This window comes from Toxorhynchites rutilus, chromosome 2, assembly GCF_029784135.1.
Source record: "Toxorhynchites rutilus septentrionalis strain SRP chromosome 2, ASM2978413v1, whole genome shotgun sequence".
Lineage (NCBI taxonomy): Eukaryota > Metazoa > Arthropoda > Insecta > Diptera > Culicidae > Toxorhynchites > Toxorhynchites rutilus.
The window spans coordinates 137,360,071-137,377,017 of record NC_073745.1 but is presented as its reverse complement, the minus strand read 5'-3'; the positions used below and the strand labels follow the sequence as shown (position 1 = coordinate 137,377,017).

Sequence of the window (16,947 nt, the reverse complement as noted above, 5' to 3'; positions counted from 1 at the left end):
GCTTTCCCGCAACAGTATCCTCCAAGCCCTGGTGGCTATCCCGGGGGACAGCATCAACATCGACCTGACCATCGATAGTATTTCGAGCAATTTTCCCTATCGGAGATCCCGTGCTTCGCGCTCATTGAATAATATATGCGAATATGCATTGCGCCACATATGTGAGAAAAGTTCTCAGCTGGATTTGAATTGTCAATCCAGACAACCCGGATGCACCGATTGCATTATATGTCTAGTTTAAATTTCATATGCATTTTTAATTTTTTTTAATAAAATGATTAAAATCGATCAATGCATTTTATTTTCATGTTTCATAACAAACTAATACAAACAAGAGGTGAGCAGTGCTGGACGCAGCATTGCAAGCAGGTCGACGCCTTGTAAATGTTGGCAAGAAAGTGGCGTCAAATTGTTCGGCGAATGCATATGAAAGGTCGATAACTCGATTGCAAAGTGGCAGCATATGAGGTCGATTGTTGACATTTCATCGACCCAATCTTGGCAGGCAAAACGGAATGTGGGATTGATTTCTCGGTCTCACAGACTTATACTTATGACAGACATACAGCTGTACTTGCGTTGTACTTCGAAAATTGTATGTCTGTCACCATGTACAGCGCTAGAACCATGCAAGCAACTCGGTACAATCGCTGTACCTGTACCGACCTATTTTACTGCTGTACATGGCTACAGTTGTACTGTGCGCAGCGCCATAGACGGTTAGTGGTGGGTAACATGAACAAAACGAATCAAAACATTTGGTATACATTCTTTTCATTGACTTTCTTTTGAATTAATAACTTAGATTGGAAACATATTTGTTGTGTTCGATAGTTTAGACGCTAAATAAAAACCTTTTTCATTGAAATATTGGTGAAAATACAATGCAATAAATTCAAACTTCTGATTGTCAGTCTGACATGCGGTACAATGTACAACCAAAGTATGTGTGTCATGCTATCGTGGTACCTGTACAACGCTGTACACGTACAGTGCTAGTACAGTTGTATGTCTGTCCATGGTATTATGCGCAAGTACACTGAGATAAATATTTAGTAAATATGACGAATTTTTTGGTAAATATTACCAATTCGTTAGTCATTTTCGACCCTACTAATCATTGGTACATCCTACGAAAAAAATTGGTAGACACCAATGCCAAACGAAACTACGGTTTATAAGTCCAGTGTTGGCTCAATTTTGACCCAACAAAATCGATTCGTCCGTTCAGTGTTGGCTGATTTGTTGGCCCACCATAGGTACAATACAAGTGAAATTGATGGTTCTCATTTATAATTGGGATTAGGGATAATAACAATATGTTTTGAATATATATTTCAAAAGCTGTGTTGAAATATTTTTATTTTTATTTAATTATTGAAAAGCTTTTCCAGTAGGCTTTTAACGAGTGAGTTTTGTATTACAGTACTCAATAGCATGCTTTTTCGGGCATCCTCATCCTCTACAGCTTAGGCAGAACCACATGGTTGAAATACAAAAATTGAGTTTCGTTATGAAAAAGGCCTTGAGTGCGGCAGGTGTTTTTCACCTGAAAATGAAAAAAAGATGCACAGTCAAAACTTGAAAAGAAAATATAGAATTAACTTAACCGTTAAAAAGAATCCAAATACGCCAAAAATTCATATGTCAAACAATAGAGAGTAAAAATACAAACAAACATACAAGCCCTCGCAACTTATCGCCTTCGTAGAAGTTTAATGTTAGTGGCAGTTGGACTCTCAGTGCTTCCCATATATCCACCTCGTCGTTCTCGCTACGCGACCCAAATCGCAAATTACATCAATTCATCCTCAACTTCGGAGGTGATTTGAAGATGGAAATCGGAACCACGTCGTACATACTCGGATGGGACATCGAAACACAAATCCTCGATAATGCATGTCGTACGCTCTTTGCTCTTCTTGATGTGGTTCACGTTGCTCACGGGTGCCCCTATCGCGAATACGTTGCCAAATGCAACAATCGCGTTCAACACATGGAATAGCTGGATTTCAACAAAATAGAACGAGTTGTGTAACAGTGCGGCAAACATTTAGAAAATAATTGAATATTCACCTATTCTCACTGGTAATCCCGATGGAAGCTGCATGTATGTTGTATGTTTTTCACTCGGCCACATTATAGCTTTGAATCGGGGACCTTTCTTTTCTGTTTTCTAACATCTCTCCCTTGGAGGTCAATGTCAGTAAAACACTCCTTGGCGGCGGAATCTGTCATGAGTAATTCATTCGACGAGATAGCAGTCTCCTGAAGTTGTCCGAGGGTAACATGCATTGACAGTAGAGGCAGCTGATTTGGTTTGGGCCTAGGTTGCAGGTGGATTTTTTCTTCTGCTGTATCGACGATTGATTTGAATCTTCTGTGTCGCAGTTGTTGCTCTTGCACCGGAAGCCACCAGCCTCTCCTCGACGCTTGTGCAGCGGAACATCGGATCTGCTGTAAGAAAAATATTCTTATTCATAATATATAAGATCTTTCACAAATCTAACTACACAAAAACGTCGAAATTTACCTAAAATAGTTCTCGTACACCACGTTCGTACCGTTATCTTCGCCGACGGTTCCAGCAAGGAAGCGGACGAAATTACTTTGGAGCAATTTTATACACAAAATGACTCTCCGTTAACCCCCGGTCGCGAATTTTCTGTTGTTTAGCGACCGGGTATGCTCCGAAATCGTGCTTTGATGGTAGGGTTTGTGGGCTGCTGTTGGTAGTCGTCGCTGAGTGCCATCGCAAAGAGCTGCTTTAGAATGTTGCTAGCCGTGATAAGCGAGTGCGGACGCTTCCCGCTGTAGTTTATTGTATATTATTGTTGTGGCGATGTGATTGGAACTATCGAACTTTCGAACAAATTGTCCATCAGCTGGTGATAATTTTGGCTGCAGACAGTGTGTAACTGAAACAGCACAGACGATCTGCGCTAGTGCTACTGCTCCTCATCCGAGTCGACTTTGTCCGAATTGTAATTTTTTGTTTGCTGACGATTGTTCGGTGCGTAACAGTTGCTTCACGCTGCTGGCGGTACGATTAGCCGTACTGATACCCATCGCTTCCTGGGACGACGAGTCGATCGAGGGGGAGCAATTCATTGCTGCGGCTGGTTGTGATCTGTTGAAAACGGAAGAAGGGAAAAAGTAAACATTAGTCGGATCATCAATCAAATGTCATCATCGCAATGCACGTGGATTTCTGTCGTTTTTAGCCTCCAATGAATAGTTTGTCCAAAAAACATTTCGCTCCTTATCACTTATCAGCTTTTCGTTTTACGTCCGCGTAATACATTCGTTATTGTTTTCTTTTTCAGTTTTACAGAATTTTGGTAATATGTACAAAAAATGTGTAAATTTTACCAATGTTTCAACCAAGGCGCGTAGAAGTATATCCTAAGGTGAGCCAACTTGCTAAAACCACTCTTCAGCCATCTTGGAAGTCTACTGTGTTTTGTTTGTAAACAAAACCCAATACGCTAGTGCCGAAGCTCGCTCCTGATCAGTCTGTCTCTTTCACGCTTCAAGGAAATAATTCCCCTTCTGCTTTCTTCCGTACTGTTTTCATATACCGCTCCCCTAACCAACTTAGTGACGAAACGGCCTCACCTAGTACCATAGACCCGTCTTGGTTTCAACTACTAAAGATTTGGTAGCTGCATTTACTAATGGTTTTCTCCAGTGTATATATACTATACACTGGAGAAAAACTTTAGTAAATGCAGCTACCAAATCTTTAGTAGTCGAAACATTTGTAAAATGTGCAATTTTTTTGTAAATATTACAAAAACTTTGTTAAACTGATGTCAGATGTAATGTACACCCCTACCAATGATTCGTACATTTTACTTCATAGCATGTGTAATACTTATGACAGACATACAGCTGTACTACCGTTGTACTTCGAAAATTGTATGTCTGTCACCATGTACAGCACTAGAACCATGCAAGCAACTCGGTACAATCGCTGTACCTGTACCGACCTGTTTTACCGCTGTACATGGCTACAGTTGTACTGTGCACAGCGCCATAGACGGTTAGTGGTGGGTAACATGAACAAGCAGAATCAAATCACTTGATAATCGTTCTTTTCATTGACTTTCTCTTAAGTTAATAACTCAGATTGGAAACTTTTTTGTTGTGTTTGATAGTTTAGACACTAAATAAAAACCTTTTTCATTGAAATATGTGGTGGAAATTGGAAAAAATATCTGATTGTCAGTTTGACATACGGTACAATGTACAACCAAAGTATGTCTGTCATGGTACGATGGTACCTGTACAACGCTGTACACGTACAACGCAAGTACAGCTGTATGTCTGTCCCTGGTATAACCTTGAGTATTTTCATTTCTGGCAACTGTGTGTATGCAACTGCCATTTCTCTAATGGAAGCGAAGCGATACGGAGGTAAACATTTGTTTGTATTATGATTCCTTTTACCTAAGTATTTTCCTTTTTCAGCATAAAATCGTAGAAATCCATAGCAACGGTTTCACGCAGCCGTAAGTATTTAGATACATCAGAGGCCAAAAACGGCGGATGTCGCCGTGCACAATTGATTGATGCCATTCGCCATTCGCCTGCATTCCTGCACGCCATTCGCCGGCAGGAATGCAGTGAGTTGAACCATCTCACCTCATTCGCCGCGCGGAATAAAGGGGATTCTCTCTTCGCCTTCCCCCTTCGTTGTTTCTATTCTTCTTCTCCTTTATTTACGGAGACATTACATCCAACGATTCATTCGTCTCCGACTGTTCCTATTCTGGCGGCTGCATAAGTTGCTCGTTAATGACAGCTCTGTTTGGGAAAGCACTCAAATGGACAGAACAAATGTATGGGGAAATGGGAATGATTCCAATTTATATCAATTTAAACCGTACACAGACTATGAGATAACATATAACATATCAAACAAATCTTATAAAATATAAAATAATATAAAAAAGACGGGTGGGTAATGTCGGGGACATAACCGGAGAAACGTAGGTGTTGAAACACACGGAATTTCCACGGGAGATTATGGGCAATCTCAAGAGCAAACACGTTTTTAATGTGTGTAGCTTCAAGCTGTAAATTTTCAATTCATTCAATTTTAATTTGTTTATAATTCAATGTAGTTTTAATTTATGACTCACATTTCTGTCCCTTAACTTTTAATTTGTGTAATTCGTGTGTTCAATAGTAAGTTTTATGAATTTCACTTTCCAATCTAATTGTTCACGTCTGCCTATTGTGTTCTTCAGCTTGTGTTTTGTATGTCTGATTGTTTGTCTATTTTAATTCGGTTCGCACTGTCAGTTATGTCACTGTCACCTAGCTTTAACATTTCGCCTGCCTCATCGACCCAACGGGGTTCGCTCGCAACATCCCCCGCCCCGTATTGCTGGTGTTCTGATCCAGCTATACCACGGTCTGCGAGATCGAGCACCGCCAACTTCGTAACGGGCCTCTGGAAGACTCCGTTGTTGGTCAAAACATCTGCTTTGCGGATCCGCCCATCTTTACCTTGGTACACTCGCTCAACCCGCCCTCTAGTCCAGCTGTTCCTGACTGTCTCCTCTACTATAACCACCAGATCCCCCACCTTAATTGGCTCAACGTCTTCTATCCACTTTCCTCTCAGCGCAATCACCGGTAGGTACTCGCGGATCCAGCGAGACCAGAATTGATCCAACAGGCTTTGAATCTGGTTCCAGTTACTGCGCAAAGTATCACGTTCGTTCGTCGGCGTCTTCGTAGGCTGCACAACTCCGGATGAACTAAGCAGGATGAAGTGGTTTGGAGTAAGAGACTCCTGGCAGTCGTCCTCCAATGGCACATAAGTTAACGGGCTTGAGTTCACCATTGATGCTGCTTCAGCTACAAATGTGGCGAATGTCTCTTCATTCGGCTTATTCGGAAGTTTCAGAGCCGCCAATGCGGCCTTGACGGTTCTGACGAGACGCTCCCAGGCTCCGCCCATATGTGGCGCCGCTGGTGGATTCAGGTGCCATTGAGTACGAGTGTTGGTGAACGTCTTTGACAACTCTTGGTTCACGTTTCGCAGCGATTCGGCCAATTCTCTCCTTGCCCCCACAAAATTAGTTCCTTGATCGCTGTATATTTCCTGTGGGAAACCTCTGCAGGAAATAAATCGGCGAATAGCCAGTTTGCACGACTTTGTTGTCAGAGTGTGTACAACTTCCAGATGGACACCTCTGACTGTTAGGCAGCAGAAAAGAGCGATCCATCGCTTAACACTTGATCGGTTGACCTTGATCAGGAACGGGCCACAATAATCGAGGCCAACGAAAGTGAAAGCACGCACATGCGGCGACAATCTTGCTGACGGTAGTGGAGACATTTTCGGCGTTTTTGGTCTACTCTTGTAAACACGGCACCAGACACAGTTCTTGGATATCTGACGAACTGCTGCCCGGAGTCTAGATACACGGTATTTTTGGCGGATCTCGTTCACTACTGATTCGTTGCTACCGTGTCCATATCTGCGGTGATAGTAGTCGATCATCAGACACGTCACTTATGACAGACATACAGCTGTACTACCGTTGTACTTCGAAAATTGTATGTCTGTCACCATGTACAGCGATGATATCTCGGCAGAATCACCGGATACCTCGTTTCGTACGGCACACATAAAGCATTGTTCATACGACTCTCCATTCGTATAACACCCAGTTCATCCAAAAACGGTGACAGCTGGTACAGTACTAGGTAGTGCGGACTGAATCAAAACGGCTGTCAAAAAAGATCCAATTGAAATGTCAAAAGAGATCCAACGATCAGGAGTGTTATTTTTCTTATGACACTATAAAAACACTATAAAAGAGGTATTGTTGTCAAGGGCAAAAATAATTAGAATTATAAAATGAACGAGCTACATTTTTCCGTCAATTGTTTAATTAACCATTGCATCTCTGAAAGAGCATCTCAACCTTTCACTGAGCAACGCATTTTTAATCTCCCCTCCCTTTGACATAACGTTTTTTCCGAACGAAATAAAAACAAACGAAGTCAGAGTCACGTAAATGTTTACTCCTGCGATTTGAAAATATCCGCGTTGACGGCATTGAGTTTGACATTTCAAATTAGGGGGTGAAACGTAAACAAACGCAGTGAGAAAAACTATAATTTTTGTTCAAAGTTATCTTGAGATTCTATAGCTTTCTGCAAAAATGGTGAGTAAGAAAATATCATATACCATATGCATAATCTTTTTTCACCATTCGTGCAAATCGTACTTGTATTGTTCGTCCATAATTAATATTCAAAAACTAGTATGATTTGCGAATAGGAATTTCATCTCTCGTTTCGAATCAAAATTATGAATGAAAATCGATGTTTCGAGGATTCTTCCTGAATCTGTGGTAAAAATCTTTAGTTACTTTAGTGCGATTTGAACAAAAAATAGTTCCGGAATATTTCTAATGCAATGAAAAGCTAATGAAAACCTTTAATATTTCTTTCTTAAACAGGCATCCAATGCGATAAACTCTTCGATGATGACGGTAAATTTGCAGCTTGCCGATATTTTTCAATACGTCGGAGGAGGAAGCAGGTTGATAGTCGAAGGTGAACGGGTGTTTCAAGCTAACCACTTGCTTCTTGTTGGAGTTCAAACCGTGCACGAGGACGGCTTTACCATATTTGCGACTTGTTTGAAGTCATCATCACCTAGAGCTGATCCACACAAAATTTCCATCCGCACCAGACCTTCCTTTGAGAAGTGGTCTTTTCAGTGTTCGTGCAAAGCTGGAATGGGAAAATGCAAACACATAATGGCCGTTTTAAAACATCTTCTAATGTGTTTTTTGTGATTTTCTTGAATACAAATGGCAAAAATCAATTTTTCTATTTTTAGGTTCCCTTCAGTTCCATTGCTTACAGTAACAGATTTGCAACAAAAGTGGGGTAAAATTGCAGAAAAAGTTGCTGACGATATGTACAAGACAACACCATTGACCGCATTCTGCAAAAAAATGACGAATACAAAAGATACGACTGAAGCTGCCTCGCCGGCGGGTTTGACTCACGATGAGGGTACCAACATTCTTCAGCTTTTCGTGAAAGGTTTGCTTCCAATTTATTGATCGATTTTTTGAAATAAAATTTTAATTATTAATTATTAGGATTCCCTTAAAGCGGTCTGGCATACGAAAAGAAAGGACGAGAAATGAAAAATATTGACAAAAATGATGAATCTGATGTTCTGAATACACTTCTCGATATAGATGTGCAAAGTCATTCTACAGAATCCATTGATTCGTTAATTTCTATTGAAGAAAATATGACTTGCAGTCTACTTAAATCCTTCCTGAGAAGATCGTTTCATCCTGATAACTTCACGATGATCGATCGTGAAATAATGGAATTTATAGGTCCGTTAGAAAAGGATCTGCAACTTCATTTCGAAATTAATGTGAAAGTATCGGAATACGAGTCTTTGAAAATATGTACAAGAACTATAGAACAAAGAGTATCATCGCAATGGAAAAAAGAACGAAGCAGGCGCATCACTTCATCCAGTGCATACTCTGTGTATACATACTACACAAATCAACCCGACAAGAACAAAAATTGGAAAAGTAAAATCCTGAGTATGGTGACACCGAAACATCTTTCAACACCAGCAATCGTACATGGGATCCGATGCGAATCAAAAGCCATAGCAGCATATGAGCGAGACTACAGAAAAAACGTTTGGAGTTGTGGTTTCGTAATACCCCCACATATTTCATGGCTGGGATGTTCTCCTGACGGAGTTGTTATAAACGAAGGGAGAATAATAGAAATTAAGTGTCCAAAAGAAGGGGAAAATAAATCATTGAGTGATTTAATTGATTTTCTTCCCTATTTTACAAGATTAAATGTTTTGAAAAAAAATCATCAATATTACGCACAGTTGCAACTAACTATGTTCATAACAAAATGTAGAGTAGCAGATTTTATAATCTATTCAGAATACGATGATAAATGCTATGTTCAGGAAGTTCAATTCGATCCAGATTATGTTAGAACGATGGTAGCAGTGCTGAAGGAGGTTTATTTTAATGTTTTTTTGAAATATCTATATTCGTCTGTTTAATATATGTATTCTAAAGTATTATTAATAAAAAAATTCTAATTCTAAAATCGTTCGTTTGACAGAATTGGCTTCGAAATATTGACAATTCCACAGGCAATGTATATTAAATCATCCAATATAGGAAGAAAACGTGTATCGATTTTGTTGTTGAATATTTCGATAATTTTTATGCGTTGTATAGCTCGTTCCACATGTACTCTTGACGCGGCTATAGAAACATTTACACGAGCATCCATTGTACTCAGCTGATATCGAGGAGCCGTTAGAAATGGTGGTCGCACAAGCTTCACTCCGAGGGCTTTACATTCAGTATCTATGCTGAAACCTTTATCGGTCATCACTGCTTCACCAATTTTAAATTTGCAATTCAATTTTAAAGTGCAATCGAGTACAGCGATAACGTCAGTATAATATGGTCGGAAATAGTGTGGCATATTGCGATTAACTTCTTCTTGTGTTGGCCATGGTACTAATGGAGTGCACATCATCTTCAACAATGGAACTGTCCGGTAAACACCTGAGAAATAGTCTGGTAATGTAAGTTAAACAGAGCACTCATGCAAGAGAACGATATATTCGTTTTCATTTTCACAAACACTACAAGCACTTCCTCTTCTACAGGAACGGTAGAGTGCGATCGCTTCTTATACGCGGCCAACGAACATAAGCCCTCAACGATGGTATCCAACATTTTGAGGGAAGCTAACCCTGTCCAGGAGTTCAACTCCGAATCGGTTTTAAAGTGGACAGACATAGTTCTACGACGACCGATAAAAAGTTTATCCAAATCAAGCGTGTCCACCTGAACAGCTGCTTCCACAAAGTCCGGTGATGTAATAACAGCTGCTTGCACAAAGTCCGGTGATGTAATAACAGCTGCTTGCTCAAAGTCCGGTGCTGTAATAATGTCTATTGCGTCCTCAGTATCATCACAGATCGACATTTGGCTGTCCTCCATATAATGATTCAGATCTGGTTTAAATTCATTCCGCCTGGCTGCTCGTTCTGCGCGATTTTTAGCTGCTATTTCTCTCACTGTGTTACAAATTGGTTTAGGTAAGTTGATGTCTGGTATGGCTGTTCTTTTTAAAATCATCCGTTCAGTAAGCCTTCTCGCAGCTAGAATAAAATATTAGACATTAGTATTTTAGAATGCAACAGAAAAACACTACTTACTAGGAACAACAAAGTTTGTAATGCTAAAATGTAAGCTGCAAGCTTTCGACGACGGAGATGGCTCATAATTCAGTCGCAATTTTGTCAACCAAACCATATACCGTTTTCTATCCGCCTTCGGGGGAAAGTTGTGGAATGAATATCCTTGGCCATTCCGTGTACGACATCCAGGAACTATACAAACCACTTTACTAGAATGCGGTGTTATAGATTGAATCCCGATATTTTCATCACAAGGCTCGTTGCAAGGTTCACTTTGCTTCCACTCGGCCATTTTCTCCACGAAGCACTGCACTGCAAATGAATTGTATCGTAATGTTTTTCGCTTTATTATTAAAGACAATGAATTGACAGAACTGTTTAATATAACAGCACTTCATTTCTTTTCAAGTTTCATTCAAAATTTTATTAAAGAAATTACCCTTAAATCTCAGTCCTCCAGATGCGCCTATTTTTTCTGCCTCCTACAAACGCTGAATGAGGCCAGAATATTCGTTATTCACCGTAATATGCTGTTTGAAAGCTGTTTAAAGATTCCTAAAACCAGCAGACGACACAATCAAAGAATTACAATGAGTAATCACTGTATCAAATTTGTATATTTTCGATGGCGGTTTGTTTATGTTTTGCCCCCTAATGAGAAGCCAACACCTGCCAACACCAGGAGGCACTACCGTCGCACTGTCAACGCGAATTCGATAAAAAGTGGAAGGAAGAGATGCCAGATGATTTTTGAAAAAAGTCTGTAAAAACATGTGAATGTCTGTTAAAAATGTGGAAAAGTCTGTAAAAGTGTACAGATCTATAGAAATGTTTTTTAACGTTAATTTTCACATATTCATTAATACTTTGTACATCGCGATGCACGTAAGATTGTATTTTGTATATATATACAGCCATTCCATGCCAAACCAATATAGTGATTCTCAGATCTTCGTCAAAAGTGGTAATTTTGTTCTTTATCGCAAAACATTAAACTCGTATTTTTTTATTTTTTCATTAGGGTGCCCATTTCCATTTTAGGGTGATCCAAAAAATTATTTTTTTCCACTTTTTCAAAAATGACTTTTTTCAAAAATTTATAACTTTCGAACCACTTAACCGATTTAGATGATCGACATATCAAATTCAAGCCAATGAGCTTTAATTGAGAAATATTGAAATTGCAGGTAATATGGATCCTATTTTCGCAATTATTGATTGTAGTCGTTTTTCAATGTATTCATGGCTTTGGACTAGGGGGCGCTTTTTTTTCTATATTTTTAATTGAAAGCTGAGAATTTTTACATAAAATATCTCGATATCAAAGATGCTTTTTTTTCGTTTTTGAAATATGATTTTTCAGAACTAATCGATGGTTCGAAAACAATTTTTCCTCATTTTTCCCACTACAAAAAGTCATAACTTTTGAACTATTGGACCGATTCCTATCATCGACATATCAAATTGAAGCTTACGAGTTATTTTTCTATGGAAAAATTTTACTTTTGCGAAAAAATTGAATTTTTCATTTTTGTAATTATTGATTCAGTTAGTTTTTCATAGTTTTCTCGGTTAAAGATAGGAGCGCTATAATTTTTTATATTTTTCATGGAAAGCTGAGGATTATTTACCTAGCATATCTCGATATCAGAGATGCTATAATTCTCATTTTTAAGTTATAACTTTGTAAATTTAACATGTTTTAAGTCTTCGATCAATATTCCCGCTTCTAGAATCCAAACTTCCCGCAAGTGTGATATTTTTTCAAATTTTGCTTATTGGCTTCCATTTAATATATCGATCATCTAAATCGGTTCAGTAGTTAAAATGTTATGATTTTTTGCAGAATGTTATTTTTGGACAAAGGGGGAAAAATGATTTTTCGAACCACCGGTTAACTTTGAAAAATCATATCTAAAAAACGAAAAAAATAGCATCTCTGATATCGATATATGTTATGTAAAAAATTCTCAGCTTTCAAGAAAAAATATAAAAAAATATGGCGCCCTCTAGTCCAAAGTCATAAAAAAATAAAAATACGATTACAATCAATAATTACTAGAACATAATCATTTTTTTCGCAAGTTAAATATTTTTCACTAAAAGGCTAGGTCATTAGTTCAATTTTATATGTCGATCTTCTAAATCAGTGATTCAAAAGTTATTAATTTTCATTTGTCATTTTTGGGAATAAGTGGAAAAAATTGATTTTTCGGGCCACTTAATAACTTATGTGTTGTAAGTGTGTTTAAATGTTTCAACAATCTACACATACATACATACACATATATACGCGTTGTTAATTTTTATAAAAATCAGTATTTCTTCGTTGATATATTGGACATCCACCAAGGCTTGCGGTCTTGTCGTTGATGAAATTTATAAGAAAATGCAGTGAATATTTTCCATCCGCCATGCAAGGCTATACAAGTTTTAGATCACCACACGGCCATGAACCATGTCTGTGGTAACAATATCGAACAGTAACCCATATTTCGTCATAAGCAGACCCGAAAGCGAATGTAAGTTGTTGAAAATAGAATGAAAATTTTTATTCGATGTTGTTTAAATACTTAGAAGACATAGTCCTGACCCTAACTTAACTATTCTTCAATAAATCTCCTTGCATTTCAGCAAAACAATCTTATCTAGAACAGAAAATAATTATCAGAGACAATTTTCATTCAAGATTTTTCCTTTCCTGCAGAGAATGCAATTTTTCATTAATTGTGAATAACCGTATTCTCTCTTTCGTCTGCAATGATGTCATGGCAAAAGTACGAGTTTCAAACTTTATACACACCAGATTGGCCAACCAGAAAGACTGCCGGGCCGCAGGTTGAGTATCGCTGGTCTAACGTCATGTGTATTGATATAAACTAAATATAATAACTTTTCTGTATTAAAACTATGGAAAAATGTCATATGGTGAGTCGAATATCTTTGATGTGATGAATAAAGCCTCTTATTTTTCAAAAACCTGTGAAATATTTTTGTATCCAAAAAGTCTACAACAAAAATGAAAAGTGTTTTACAGATGTCTGTAAATTTACAAACATATTTGTAAATCTGGCATCCCTGGTGGTCTGAGAATTTATTGCAAGAAATCGCTTGAAAACATGCATGAATTTGCTTGAAAATGAAGTGGATTGAGTCCGCACCACTTAGGTACAGTATACTGGTCTTGTCGATCCTTGGATTCCGATCCGGCGTTTGCTTCTTCTTTAATGTGACCACTTCGTCGGGATATGATTCTTCCTGCACCGCTTGATAGATTCTTGCCTCCGCCAGCTGTAGATACTCACGAGTTAACTCCTTCGAATCTTTTCTTCGCCGACTGCGGTCTCCGAACAAATAAACATATGCCAGAGCTCTTATAAGTCGTTCAAATTTTGAGAAGCGTTCAAATTGAATAAATGGCGAAACCACAGTTGCATGATGGAGATGAACCATTCTTAGTTCCTCGCAAGTCTCTATTTCCTGTAGTCTCTGCTGCGGCCATCGATCTTCTTCCTCGTACAGGAACTCTGGGGCTGTGAACCAGCGTGAAGCTTCGTCGTATACTGCCTCCTTCTTCCATTTTGTCGCTTCGTCCGCGACATTCTTCCCAGTAGGAACCCACCTCCATTCAGCAACGGTGGATTCACTGAGGATTTCGCTTATTCTGAATGCCACGTAAGGCTTGTAACGGCGGTGATCCGAGCGTATCCACGATAAGACGGTAGTGGAGTCCGTCCAGAACACTCGTCGAAGAATCGGTAGATCGTGATTTTCAGCTATCGATTTCGCTAAACGCGTTCCGATCACTGCCGCTTGCAGCTCCAGTCGTGGAATCGATAGAGCTTTTACTGGAGCAACTTTACTCTTCGACGAAACTAGGGCACACCGTACTTGATTTCGATCAATTACCCGGAAATACCCAACACAAGCGAAAGCCTCCTCGCTGACGTCTACAAAGATATGGAGTTCCATGGTGTCCAAACTATTAGGACAATATCCCGGGAAGTAGCAACGCGGGATTGTGCTCCCTTGGCCGAGTGGTTAGCGTCATAACTAACATGCCGGGTGTTCGGGTTCGATTCCCGTTCTGGTCGGGGGAATTTTTCGTCAAAGAAATTTCCTCCGACTTGCACTGTGATCACGCGTATTCTAGAGCTTGCCACTCAGAATGCATTCAAGGCGTGTTATTTGGCATAGAAATCTCAACTAAGTACAAATAAAAATGACGCAAGTAATACTACGTTGAGACGGCGAAGTTCCTCTAGGAACGTTAGTGCCATTGAAGAAGAAGAAGAAGCAACGCGGGATAGTTATTTCTTTTAGATGAGACAAAGCTGTCGTCCACCGCTGCCATCGAACGAAGTTGGTTGCAGAAATGGCGTCGTTCCATCCAGTACCACTTTTCCAGACTTCTTGGATGATTATTTTCCCGTGGATCACTAGCATCGTTATCAACCCCAGAGGGTCGAACACGCTCATAACCACTCGGAGGATCTGACGTTTCGTTGGAACTATCTTTTCTTCGAGTAGGCCCCGTAACTCATCGCGTAGTACCAATGAAAACCTGAAGACATCTTCGTCGGGAATCCAGGATATTCCCAACACGTGATAGCTTCGTTGATGGTATCAAAGCTGTCGAGGTAGTCGTCGACATAATGGCTCCGGATGATTGCTTGCGCCGCCCTTGGATACGTCTTCTCGTGCTCTTTTGCATTCAAGTTCTTGACGAATTGTGAACTGCGCGGGGAACACGCGGAGCCGAATACCGCCACGTCCATTACGTAAGTGTCAACAGGTTGCGTAGGATCGTCTCTCCAGAGAAATCTCTGTGGGTCTCGATCAGCGCCACGAATCAAAACCTGGTGAAACATCTCTTTGATGTCACCACTAATCGCCACCTTCCGTTGGCGGAAACGACTGAGAACACCAGGAAGAGATGTGAGGAGATCTGGTCCTTTGAGGATCATACTGTTGAAAGACACCTTCTCAGATTTCGCCGCCGCATCCCAGACGATACGGACTTTCGCTGGTTTCTTTGGGTTCTCCACAAACCCCAGGGGAAGGTACCAAACTCGACGAGGATCAGCGGACCACAATTCTTCCTCCGTGATGATATGGGCATAGCCCTTGAGTTGATAGTCCTTCAGTTGTTGTCTGATGTTTTCATAGACTTTTGGTTTACCCGTCAGCTGCCGTTCTAAACACAAGAGACGTCGTGTCGCCATAGGTAAACTGTCAGGAAACTCGATATAATCGGAGCGCCACAAAAGTCCTGTCTCGAAACGCCCCGTAGATGTTCTGTGGGTTGTTGCTTCCAGTATCGTACGAGCTCGGTAAATGTCAGCAGATTCAAGTAAAGGTGTAGCACGGACACCTGCGCTTTCCACATCAAAAAAGTTTTGTACCAGGTTGTGCAGCTCATCTTCCGAAGAACGTGTGCACACATGAACGTAACGCTGTCTATTGAACGTTATGGTTCCTGGTAAGCTACCATATATCATCCAACCTAATCGGGTCTTCGCCGCCACCGGTTCACCTGATTTTCCTTCTTTAATCTTCAAGCTGGCACACAGACGCGTGTTGTTCAAATCAATCAATAACTGCGGTTTTACACGTTGATAATCTTCTATCGCTAAACCTTGGAGATGCTGGAACCTTTCCTGCAACTCACTGTATACCATCGTCTGCGTTGGAAGTTTCAAAGATGATACTGTGTGGACATCCTTCAAGGCGAATTACTTGGCCTTTCCACGACCCGAGATTCGAAGCTGTAGTATTTGTGAATCAGGTTCTGCGCGGGTCACACCACTCGTCCACTGCATACACAACGGTTGCAGCTCGCCATTGGCGTTCAGTTTCTTCGCCAAGTCTTTATTCACAAGAGTGAGTTCTGATCCGTCATCCAAGAACGCGTACGTGCGCACTTGAACATTTTTGCCATGAAGTGTAACGGGAATCAAACGAAACAACGTGGAACCATTTTCATCACAATGAAGGGATACGGTGCCCATGGGCGTTGATTTTTTTTCTTGTTTGATTTCACAGGTCGATTTCACCGAATGGAGCAGCCTGTGGTGTCGGTACTCACATCCGTCTATTCCGCACACATTACTTTTGCATGGCCGCTTTCCGTGAGACGTAAGACATCGACGGCATAAACTGTTTTGCTGGACCAATTTCCAACGGGTGTCGACATCTAGTTTTCGGAACTCGAAACAATCTTTCGTTTTGTGCCCAGCTTTCTTGCAGATAGGACACGGTTTAGGATTGAATTGTTCATCTGCAGAGGTGGAAGAATCACCCACAACCGAATGACTGTTGATATAGCCCCTATCCTTACGCTTCTCGCTATTGGGCTCAGTCACGACCACTACAGGTGAAACCACATGACTTACTGCAGAAACTAGTGACGTCATGAAACTGGAAAAAGTTGCTACATCAGGTGCTTCAACACGGCTTTGGTATAACGCCCACTCCAGACGAATGTTGGGAGGAAGTTTCTCTACAAGTTCTTGGAGAAGCGTGGGATTCTTCATATGATTTTCTAGACCAACTGCTTGCAAATGAGCACATAAGCTTTGCACAACAAGACCGAACCCTATCAAACTGTCGAGTTTATCCGCTTTTGGTGCAGGAGTTGATCTTGCTTTAGTCAGCAGAGTGTTGGCAATCAACTCCGGCCTGCCATATAG

At 40.3% G+C, this 16,947-nt stretch overlaps 2 protein-coding genes and 1 long non-coding RNA gene across 6 annotated transcripts; 1 reads left to right on the top strand and 2 right to left on the bottom strand.

The window, feature by feature from the left end:
* Positions 1–1,342: 1,342 nt before the first annotated feature.
* Positions 1,343–3,342, bottom strand: LOC129767856 (uncharacterized). Of its 2 annotated transcripts, none has more exons than XR_008741585.1 (4): positions 2,534–3,342; positions 2,077–2,457; positions 1,611–2,005; positions 1,343–1,549 (listed from the first exon to the last, which is right to left on the bottom strand). It is a non-coding gene; the product is annotated as an uncharacterized LOC129767856 (long non-coding RNA). The 2 variants fall into 2 exon arrangements; XR_008741584.1 differs by having other exon boundaries at positions 1,684–2,005; positions 2,534–3,339.
* A 3,725-nt stretch (positions 3,343–7,067) lies between these two features.
* On the top strand, positions 7,068–9,224 carry LOC129767854 (uncharacterized). 3 transcript variants are annotated; one of them, XM_055769095.1, is made up of 4 exons: positions 7,068–7,190; positions 7,488–7,584; positions 7,874–8,082; positions 8,142–9,224. In XM_055769095.1, the coding sequence occupies exon 4, from the start codon at positions 8,186–8,188 to the stop codon at positions 9,095–9,097; it is 912 nt and encodes a 303-aa protein (XP_055625070.1). In that variant the 5' UTR covers positions 7,068–7,190; positions 7,488–7,584; positions 7,874–8,082; positions 8,142–8,185; the 3' UTR covers positions 9,098–9,224. The 3 variants fall into 3 exon arrangements, with proteins under 3 accessions (XP_055625070.1, XP_055625071.1, XP_055625072.1); XM_055769096.1 differs by having other exon boundaries at positions 7,488–7,816; XM_055769097.1 differs by having other exon boundaries at positions 7,488–7,816; positions 8,142–9,158.
* A 227-nt stretch (positions 9,225–9,451) lies between these two features.
* On the bottom strand, positions 9,452–10,659 carry LOC129767855 (uncharacterized). The gene is made up of 2 exons (XM_055769098.1): positions 10,274–10,659; positions 9,452–10,216 (listed from the first exon to the last, which is right to left on the bottom strand). The coding sequence occupies exons 1-2, from the start codon at positions 10,545–10,547 to the stop codon at positions 9,588–9,590; spliced, it is 903 nt and encodes a 300-aa protein (XP_055625073.1). The 5' UTR covers positions 10,548–10,659; the 3' UTR covers positions 9,452–9,587.
* Between the last annotated feature and the right edge of the window lie 6,288 nt (positions 10,660–16,947).